The 11,218-nt window shown below is 39.9% G+C and overlaps 1 protein-coding gene across 2 annotated transcripts in view; it reads left to right on the top strand.

Moving 5' to 3' along the window:
- arid3c (AT rich interactive domain 3C (BRIGHT-like)) overlaps positions 1–11,218 on the top strand; it is a 61,429-nt gene that overhangs the window by 42,893 nt on the left and 7,318 nt on the right. The window contains exons 4-7 of one of the 2 annotated variants that reach the window (XM_047593186.1): positions 4,737–4,920; positions 7,125–7,369; positions 8,556–8,861; positions 10,942–11,031. In XM_047593186.1, the coding sequence (XP_047449142.1) occupies positions 4,737–4,920; positions 7,125–7,369; positions 8,556–8,861; positions 10,942–11,031 (825 nt within the window). Of the gene's footprint in view, positions 1–4,736; positions 4,921–7,124; positions 7,370–8,552; positions 8,862–10,941; positions 11,032–11,218 lie in introns of both variants that reach the window. The other variant, XM_047593185.1, reaches the window with a different exon arrangement.

Raw genomic sequence — 11,218 nt, 5'->3', positions numbered from 1 at the left:
AACCCAAACGATTTGTCTTTGCCAATTACTGGTGGTAATAAATCAAAATGGACTCAGTATTTAATAAATAACACCCCCTTCTGGTACTCTGTACTGTTGGCAATGCATCAAAATTGATTGAAAATAATCTATATGTAAAAACTAACTCAAGGAAATGTTTAAATTTCTAAGTCCAGTGCCAAAATGTTTCCCCCCCCAGTTTGGGGATTGGATAAAAAGGTGATAGATAGATTTAAAGTATTCATTTTATAAAAAGCTACTGTTTACAGAATAATAGCATCATGTTTTATCATGTTTTATATGTAGTGTTGGTCAGAAAATCAAGATATATAGAGAGAGATATACAATATACAAGATATAAAGCTTAACTTTATTTTAAAAGGTCAAAATAATATTGAGATTAGCATTTTCCTGTCAGATATCCTACAATCTCTGCGCCTCCTTGTCCACATTTACCTTTCCTGACTCTAAGATCTCAGCGAGCCATGCTCAGGTTTCATCTCTGCATGACTTGCCACAGTCTTTCAGTATGTACGTACCGTCTTAATTCCTGTGGTGTTGTCTCTGTGGCAGCGTTGTAGCGTAGTCTCATGCTCACTTAGGTGTGAACACTCACTCACATTCTAATATTACAGTGGTCATTTCTGATGCTGTTTCAACATGAACTTAATATGAGTTAGTCATAAAGGGGGATTTAGTGCAGGATATTAAAATATACTCCAGTGAACTGGCAAGTGAGTGCAGTTTCTTGTCAGGCGAACCTAAAGGACTTGATCAGAACAGCTTTGTGTAAGGGGTTTTTCTTTTCTTTTTATTTTTTTGGTCTTAGAGGCAAAGACAAGGAATCCTCATTGAGAGATTCAATCAAAAGCTGAGCAGACAATGACTGTGATGGCCTCCATTGTGTGTTGATAAGTACCCAGGATGATTTACTGTTGCCCCAGGCTGTGGTTATTAATTGATTATTATCTCTAAGACCTAGCATCAGCACTCTTTTTCAAATAAGTCAACTTTTGTTGCCGAGCTAATTACTTAAGAATACTACGTTCCAGGGGAAGCTACTTAACTGCTACCTTAAGAAATGGAAGCGTCTTCGATCCCTGTGACAATTGCTTATTTTGCTGCTACATCAGGTATTTGCCTCAACTTCCTTTTTCTTGCTTTAGCATTTATTTAACTTCTTTTAGTTGAAGTTTACACTTATAGGTTTGTACTTAATGTGGTATACAGCTCTTTGTCACAGCATGGCAGTTCTCGAAATTAGGAATTATATATAAAAAAAAGGAATCTGAGAAAGTAATCTCATTTGCTTCTTATTTTATTTTTAAAATTATTTTATCTTATTTTAATGGCTTAATGGTTAAGTTCACCTTAATGGCTTTAATGGTTATTCTTATGTCTATGTTTGGTTCATATATGTTCTTTGTTATCTTGGGACGCTTGGACAAAACAATTTCCCTGTGGGGATCAATAAAGTCATCTTGAACCTTGGCGCATATGAACCCTACAATTAATTCTGCAGATTCTTAGAGCTTCCCAGAATATGACACGCAATCGTAATGTCAGCTTCATAGCACACAAATACAAACTAGAATCTGATGGTCCAGTTTTCCACTTCTGTTACTTCCTCCTTGATGCTGTCCATCTTCCTCTCCTCCCGACGTCTTCACCTCATTCAACATTCTTCATACAACAAGGTTTGAACATTTTAAAAATGTCTGGATTTTTATATATTGTGTGGCAGCTTCAAACCAACTAGTTCTTGCTGAAGAAAATCCCTTGAGTTTTCCATGAATTTCATGATATTTTTAATCCTAGTTTGATGCTGAGTATTTGGGGGAGCAAGGTGGCATGTGCCAGTGTAGGAACAGTGTGCAACTCAGTGCCACGATGAAGCTCAGTGGCTTGTTGATAACGGTTCTGGGACAAGAGTGGAGCTCATTTGTTGCAGATATGTTCATTTTGTATAGGATTTCACTGGGATCACTTGAGATCCTCTACTAGCTCTTCATACGCTGACATAACCTCTTCCTCCCTGTCTTGATTTAGGGAGTTAGCAGATAAACAGTTGGTTTCCCTGGTGTCCCTGCATTAATCGTTCATTTCATGGGTTAAAAGAGCAAAGTCAATGAGGAGGAGAAATTCTCATCCCATTATCGGCTCAGAGGCGCAAAGTGAATGCTTCAGCGATGAAGCCAAGCATAAAGATGATTACTGCACTACTAGAGGCCCTGATGTTCCACATTGTTCCAATTACAAACTCCTCCTCTCGTAGCAGCCCCGAGATTAACTGGCGATGACTCTGTGCAAAGTGGATTTCTTCCATCTTGTCCGCCATTGCTCACTGTCATAATGACACATGGCCTGATGAGATAGGTTGTGCTGACAAAAGGTCCCCATTCTCACTCTTTTATTCTTTATATCTCTTTCAGGGAATCAGAGAGACAAATAGATCACCCTCAGTATTGAAAGAGCATAAATCTTGTTTTAAGAGGCTTGTGTCTCCTCCGACTCTGTCAGACAAAGGCTCAGGCTTATATTTACTACCTCAATCTTTGTTTGGTCGGCTACTATGTCCTCATCAAAATAATAGTTTTATAGATCAGCACAGGCACATGTTTTAATCATTGGTACGAGGAATTTTAGTGCTGGTTTCCTTTGTGGTCGTACTGTTTTACTGAAACCAGTGACAGGGGCTGGCACAGGCTGGCTTGCATTACTGTACTATAGTTGTGTAGTAGAAATTGGTGAAAACCTAAATACTGACTGTAGAAATGTGTGCGAATACAGAGAGCGTGGCAGCTTATACCTGTGTATCCCTATATATACCAGATTTACCTGGGGAACACATGGCAGCTGTATGTACTTAGCAAGCTGATGATGCAGTGCAGTGGTCAGTGCGGTGGTCTTCTGGGAAACCTTGGGTTCAGGTGTCACACTCGTTACTTTTACTTTGACACATTTTGCAAATGTTTGATTCTGCAAACACTGTTCAGCAAAGCTTTGAGGAACATGATAAAGGTAATTACAATTTAATGGAATATCTGTGGGGTGTGACTTCAAGATCCTTGTGCCTGAAACCACAGCAACTCTTATCAGAATGATGAGTTTACTCAAATATGAAGGTTGGTGTTTGAACCAATACAGAGAAAAAATACCTCTTCATGCAACTGAATAATCCTCCAAGCAATCAGAGCAATGACGTGTGTGGCATGAAGGCATTCTCAACAAATGCCTTGATCACTGTTAACTGTTGTCAAGTTATTTTGCTCTTTTAACAGACTCTAAACACCTCGCTTCTTTGACACCACCCATTTAGTTGTAAACGAATTCAACGTCCACTACATCTGTCAATCACCACACAAAGCAGCACGAAATGGTTTGATTCCCTGGCAGATCCAACTGAGCAGAAAAAGTTCCCCTATTATTCTCATGAGGAGAGAGTCAAGACCAACTTTCACCCAGAAAAAAATTGTAGATGGTGAAGTTGGTCTGACTTTAACGCATCTTTAGATGTCTATAGAGTCCATGCTCCAATTGGTCCGTGTTGTTTTGTAGGAAGAGACCTATGGAAAGTTACTCAGGTGTTTTTGTTGTCAACTATCTCAAGATATTTTGTGATTTAGGCCAAGATTTGTCGTGTATTTTTATAGTTTTTGTTCAAATATCACATTGACATATCATATAAAAATAGTTTTGAATGAGTTCACATAACATTTACTGGTACGCATAGAGACAAAGAGACCAATTCTTTTCATATGAAGAGACCAAACTTTCTCATGGCACGCATTGTCTTCCTTCCACTTCCTTCCTTCCAATTTCCACTAAAGTTTTTTTTTTTTCTAAATCAAGCCTGTCCTACACTTTCTTCTCCAAAGAGCAATGTTGGGGAACTGCAGCTTCAGACTTACTGCTGCCATTGTCTTGCAAAGAGAGGGAGAGCATCAATCTTTTGTTTAATAGTGTCTCATTCATTCACATGCCATCACCGCAAAATGAAGCCGTAATTACTGGCCTTAATTGATGTGGCTTCACTAGCACAGACGATACTTCAGAGCTTTTCTCCCCCCACACTGTATAGGCCCCACTGCTGTTGTTTGCACTATATTTCTGCAGCTATTGATCGCTATTTTGGTAAATCCGATGGGCACAATGGAACTCTGTCAGCGAAATGCAGGTTAATTATCTCAGGGTCAACCACTTTGGAATCTTCACAAAGAGCCGTCCATTCTCTCTTTATTGCCCAGCATTAAATTGCAAATAGAAATTATTATTGGAGACCCTTTATTTCACTAATAAAGGGGCAGGTTGACAGCCATTAATAGATGACTCCCATTTTCTGCAGATTATAAAGAAGTTTTAAACAAGTCAAGCCTAATTTATCTGTGTCTGCTGTTTTTCCTCCGTGTTAATTGCTTTCTCTTAAAGTAATTTGTGCCTTATACATGCGGTGTGTTTTCTCTGTGTTAAATAAATGATATGTTTTGTCACCACAAAGATTGCTCCATTATCTCATAGAAATAACAGTTTATAATGAATTAAAAAAGTTTCCGCTGCACACATGGGTAAAAGATTACAAAGTTTTCCTGAAAGTTATATTTCCTGCTCTTAACAGAGCTGTCAGACATTTGACTGGCTCAAGATAAATTGGCCTTATAAGAAGGTGCAGAAGCCTATTGATGGGAGGAACCAAAGTTAATGGAATTGATTTTGGATATTGTGTTTGCTTTCTGCAGGGACTCCAGTGAATCGGATTCCTATCATGGCCAAGCAGGTGTTGGATCTCTACATGCTCTACAAGCTCGTCACAGAAAAAGGCGGCTTAGTGGAAGTCATCAATAAAAAAATATGGCGTGAGATCACCAAAGGCCTTAACCTCCCTACCTCTATTACCAGTGCAGCTTTCACTCTCCGAACACAGTGAGTACAAGCTCAGATGATAACCCCAGATGGCTGATAACCTGCACTCACACACCGGCAAACTGTTACGTGTGTGCCCGAGATGATTAAAATACTTTGTTGTTTATACTGTTACCAGTTTTAGATCAAGTATCTCTTGCTTTCTTTTATTTAAATGCCTGTAACAGTTTGATTAGAAAAAAAAAGCACTCATCTTTGTTACAGTAAACAGTAAAACAGTAAAAAGACAAAAGGACTAAAAAATACACCCAACAAGAACATTCATTAGACTCCGGCTACACCAGTCTAATACTGTACAGCAGCCGACATGTGGTTAAGTTCACCTCAAAATGTGTACAGCACTGGCTTTCACAGCGTTAGTTCTGAATTGATTTGACACTGATCAATAACGACACAATAACGCAGAGAAGGACGATTTCACAGTTAGTCACAGTGTAGTGTGAACAGATTGATGGCGGCGAGCAAAACACTGGATTCAAGAGAACAAGTACGTCAGGGCTTAAACGAGCCAGACCTGTCTTCGAGTGCAAAAGACAAGCTACCATTAAATATTCAATTCAGTTCAATTCAATTTTATTTATATAGCACCAGTAACAATACATATTGTCTCAGCCCATCCACATTTGGGTATCTTGGTTATAGTGTGTGTCCACGCCTGGCTAAGACTAATCTAACCACTCTGGGATGTTTGCATCAGCAGATATACTCACGTAGAGTGCTGTCAAAGACCACTGCTAGCATCACAAGACGGCACAGTGGATTCATTGCTGCATTAGCAAAGAGTTTGAAATGTTACTTGTTCACTGGAACAACAAGCAGTGTTTTACTGGAAAAGCCTGAACCCCAACATCAAACTGGAGAAATTCATTAATCGTTAAGTGCTTGTTGTTGTAATTAATTGGATCTTGGAGAGGGCAGTAATACAGCCAGTAGAAACAAAACTACCAAAACCCAAAAAAAGAAGTAGCACTCGTACTAAAATCACAGGTGGCTGTAGTTGAAACCCTTAATATTTGGACTATTCCCGTGAATTCAGTTGATGGTTGGTTGGTGTCACTGATGAAAATAACTAGCCGATGCTAACGGCAAAAGTGCTTTCCAGAAGCTTTTTTCCTCACATATAGATCTATCAAGCTAAACCAGGCAGATTTCCTTTAACTCATGGAGTTTCCATGTTCTCCCTGTGTGTGCTGCATTTCCTCTCACATAGACATGCATGTCAGGTTTACTAGGGATTTTAATTTGTGTGAAGGTGTCATGTAGGTGTGAATGGTGACCTTCTGGAAGGATATTACAGCTAGACTCCAGTTATAATCAGGACAAGTCACTGAAGTTACATCATTGCTATGTGTGCTAATTAATGACAGAAAGCAGACGAACATCTTTTCTAGTAACACTGAATAAATGGGAACTTTTATGAAACGTATTATTAAAAGTATTAACTGATAAAAGGTTATTTTTTCCATCTTGCTTATGTTTGAATAACTTTACTCTAATAGAGCTGTTAGGACTTTAGGCAAAGGATTAATCAACTACGCTGAATGTAGTCACTGCATTAATAGAAAAAAAATGATCAGTTTATTAATCAGCTGGCGGAACCTGCTGAGAGGAAAAAATGAAAAGATAATCATTTCTTGCAGCCCTAATTGAAAACCAATCATGTGATTATATAACCTAACAATCACCCTACTAAATCTAATTCAGTTTTATTATTTGTATTTACTTTTTTACTTTACTAAGACATTGAAGTTATTTATTAAATGTAAGACACACATAATAACTACTGTAACTGCTATAACTGCTGCTGCACTACTCAATACTACTCCACTGCCACATATTACCACACAGAATTCAAAGGATGATCTAAAGAGGAGATAGATATTATCAACAAGAGGAACTTTTGACTATACACAGAATGTACACGTCTGTTGGTATATACAACTGTACACTGTTATTGGTATCCACAACTACACATGATAGCTGTAATTACATGGGCACTGACTTCATGGAGTGAAAAATAGATATTTAATATAATATATTTATAGAAACTGTACATAGTACTGTAATAGTAATAGTAATAGTTTGCAATATTTGTCATGCAACTTTTAGTGGACAGTTTAGTGGAGTTCAGTCCTGATTGACTGACAATAGTCAGCAAAGAAAAGGCAAAAGCAAAAAACAGAAATGTTTCTTCTTCTCGGCAGATATATGAAGTACCTCTACCCGTATGAATGTGAAAAGCGGGGACTGAGCTCCCCCGGCGAGCTCCAGGCAGCTATCGACAGCAACCGGCGAGAAGGCCGCCGGCAGAGCTATGGCTCTGCGCTCTTCAACTACTCTCCCGTGGGCACCCCCTCTCTCCTGTCCTCACCAAAGATACAGACGTCCCACCTTCCCATGTCCACTCACCACAGCGGCCACATCTCTCAGGTGCCTGTGATCAAGAAAGGTAAAATAGGATGAGACGAGGCTGAAATACCATTACCTCAGCAGTTTATTTGAACAGTCTTGTTATTTCCTCTGCTTCAGTATATTAATATATTTTGACAAGAAGTTCTCTTTTTATCAACTCTCTACAAATTTAGAGCGTTCATCTACTTTTTATTCTTTAATTTTTAGACTCGAGGATGAGGTGTGCCACATCAAATCCATTTAAGTGGTTCAATAGATATGATGCTTCATGCCATGCAACACATGCAAATAGTGTTTTACATTTATACTAAATGTGCAACAATATTTTTTTAATACTGGCATTTACTTCCCAATTCATATCTGGACACTATAAGAGGAAACTAAGAAAATGTATATTCCTGAAATTCATTTTTATTTTTATTTTTGGAGAAGTCCAGATCACAGCTAAAGTCAGTGCTCCTAGAAAATCTGACACGCGACGTCTATTTTCAGACAATTTAGAGTTAATCTCGTACGTCCTGCAGTCAGCAGGCCAGAACCGAAATAAACAAATATTTTTCTCTCGCTCTGATTCATTTCCTCTTTTATGAATAGTTTGGAAGAAAAAGGTTGCACATGATGCACTGCACGGGTCCTGACATCTTTTGGAGAAATCGCGGCCCCGTCACTCACAGAGAAGTCGGCCCATGTTGTGTGTCACAAATTGCCTTTCGCAATCGCGGCCCACGTTTCCATTCACGCTCATGCAACCTGTGGGCGTTCGTTACCACAAAAGTGGAAACATATTGCAGGACTTCCTCAATGTTTTGAGACACACTGACACGCTACAAAAAAAGAAATCAACCCTGTGACGAAGGGTTGTAAGCCTTTAAAAGCAGTAGTCATGCCCAATTTAAACCTAGTCAGGCAAAAAGTGTTGTCACATGCATTATGAAAGAAATACAAAGCCAGTTTGAGAAGATTTAAAATGCTTAAAGAAGCTATGTGAAATGATACTGTATGTGGTTGTATTTATATAGTGCTTTACCTATTTGTATAATATTTACTCACTTTATCACACATATTCACACACCAGAGCCAAGTCCTAGTATACAGCTAGCATACAGTATATCCCGCATGTCTGTCATAATTGGGCAGCTCATTTACATGACGGCAAACAATACAATACAGGATTAAGAACAGATGACCACAGTCTGAAACTGTATTTTTTTTATCTCCAGAAGAATCCCTGATGTCCAGCTGCCTTCCTGGTCGGATGGGCATCCCCTTGTCCCCCAGCACCCACCACGCTGCCGCTGTAGCCGCCCACGCAGCGGCGGCCCAAGCTGCAGCCGCGGCTCAGACGGCGGCGGCCGTCCAGGCCACGGCCCTGGAGCAGCTCAGAGAGAAGCTGGAGAGCAGCGAACCGCCGGAGAAGAAGATGATGATGGTGGCCGAGGAGCAACAGAGGATCATGCAGCACGCCCTGCAGCAGAACCTGCTGGCCATGGCCACCCAGCTTCCCCTCAACATCAAACTCAACAACAGAGGTGGGAGCACTCACTGGAGGTTTGAGAGTGTGGTATGCACACTGAACTATGTGGATTTAGTATATTATGTGTGTGCTTTATTGTTTGGAATAATTCTTATCCTAGTTTTCCTTGACACTAGTCAGGCCAGCATCAACAACTTTTCATCTGATTCAGTATATGATTTTTATTCTAAAAGGATATCTACAGACACTAGTTTCCAGTCCAGATGATGGCTTCAGTCTAACATTCTCTACCTTTTTCAAATATCCTGGATGAGCCTCTTTCCCTAGCCTGGAAGCCACCCTGATTTCTCCGCCCACATATTTTTTGCAGCAGAAAGTTGGACTGGAGTCTCTCCATTTGGAACTGATCATGTTCCTGCAAAGATCTACTGGACCAGTCAAATGGTTTGGGTGAAGCTTTATGTGGCAATGCACAGAAAAGTAACAGCAACAAAGTCAAACATGTCATCTGAGCACCATGGAGTTAAATTTGTTGACATCACAATTGCTCTGATTGGTTGGACTATCCAGTTGCATGGAGAGGTAGCCTGATGTAGCAAGACTGAATAGAAGAATATGAATATGAGACACTAAGAATATGAGTCTGGTAAAATGTCATTTGGTTTTGGGTATGGAATGATTTTATTATGGAGTGTGTTGCAACTGAAGCAGAGAAAACAATACCTCACAGATGGATAGTCCTCCAACCAATCGCAGCAATGAAATATGTGGCATTTAAAGTTATTTCCCTGACCAATAAATTCCTTGTATTGTAAATAAGTTCAGGTCCACAGTGCCCAGGTTGACTACCACCCAAATAATTTGATAGGCAGATTTTAGCCTGAGCATAATCAGCTCCTAACGGAGAGACTCCAGACCACCTTTCAGGGAGGTTTGAGAGGCACGTTGGTAATCCCTCTGATTAGGTTCCACAAAATGGGCAGGGGGGGTCAGGGAGTAACAATAAAAGATCCTCAAGAAGAAAAAGCACCATCATAACTCATTCTGTTACTCTGTACGCAGTGATTTCTAACATTAAATATGCTGATTCAGTTTGATTTCGATGTACAATTTAAACTCTGCTGTTTTTGTTCTATGTGTTTGACTGCCTTAAATACCAGTCTGCCCTACCACGGTGTGTCATTAGCAGCCAGTGGACCCATCAGAGAGCTCGTCTGGGATCACGCTGTGAAATGCACGAACCACTAATGTGCACATACTTCATCATATAACACGTGCAATTTGAAGTTCAGCTCTAAAGGTGTTTTGAAGAAATAGATTTTCTCGACCGCAGGCAGAATCCAGCTTATCATGAGTAAAAATGCCTGTCTGGCTGGGCTTTGGCTGCAGCCAGCGCGGCTCATTACGAGCCATAAGTCACATATGACTTAATGATAGAGGCTAAAGGAAGAATAAGGGGTCCACCTGCTCAAGTGTGATATCATTTCTGTCTGCTTCACTGGCTCTCTCATATTAGTCATAATAGTGGGCTTTGTGCTTGATACGTGATGGAAAAATGAGTGAGAATCTTTCTCAGGTTAATTCCCACGCTGGTCGTCTGGCTTTGCCCTCACACCGTAACACTGTAATTTAGAGATTACATCCAAACACTATTATTTGTCTCCACCCAGATGCGCTCAGGTGGATAAATTTGTGTTTACACATGGTTTGATATCTGGACAGCTCTCTGAGATCGCTGAGTGTGTAGAGTCGGCCCCTTTTCTTAACGTGATTTCATTTTGTTAAAGTCGTTTCATGTTTTGTGTCAGAACTTCCTCACAACAGGTTCCCCCAGCTGAAAGAAGGTTTGACTGAATAAAAGAAGAAGACACTTGTGTCATTTAAGAACCAGTCACATTTACTGTATTTAGCCAAGTTTTCCAACTGTGTTGCGACAGGATTCATCCATAATTGACATGTGCAAATGGCTGTAACCTCTTTTGACAGTTCTTTCTCCCCAGAACTCTTTAATAAAGCTCTCCTTATCCTGTCACTCTCTGAATTATCACCAATACTCCTCTTGCTTCTTCTGTTCCCTTTCTAAATGCTCATATTGAGTTTTTCTCCCTCTCCTTCTGTGCCTCCTCTCTTGACAGATGATAGACAAGAGACCGCATTGAACCTGTCTACCAACGGCATTAGCAGCATCAACATGTCAATAGAAATAAATGGAGTTGTCTACACAGGTAAATAGAGGGGCCGTTTGCTGATGTAATTGCAGGCAGGAAATTCAATAAGTTATAGCAGCACCCTGGTGCTTAGTCCTCTACGCAATTTGATGTCTTTGCTATAAAATCCATCATAATGAAGTGGCAGTCCAATAGAGTTAAAAAAGTTAAATATCTCAAAATTGGGCCTGTGGATTTGAGGTCG

The sequence above is a fragment of the Mugil cephalus genome, chromosome 8 (assembly GCF_022458985.1).
Source record: "Mugil cephalus isolate CIBA_MC_2020 chromosome 8, CIBA_Mcephalus_1.1, whole genome shotgun sequence".
Taxonomy (NCBI): Eukaryota; Metazoa; Chordata; class Actinopteri; order Mugiliformes; family Mugilidae; genus Mugil; species Mugil cephalus.
The sequence above is the reverse complement of the archived record's forward strand: the minus strand, read 5'-3'. Positions and strand labels throughout refer to the sequence as shown.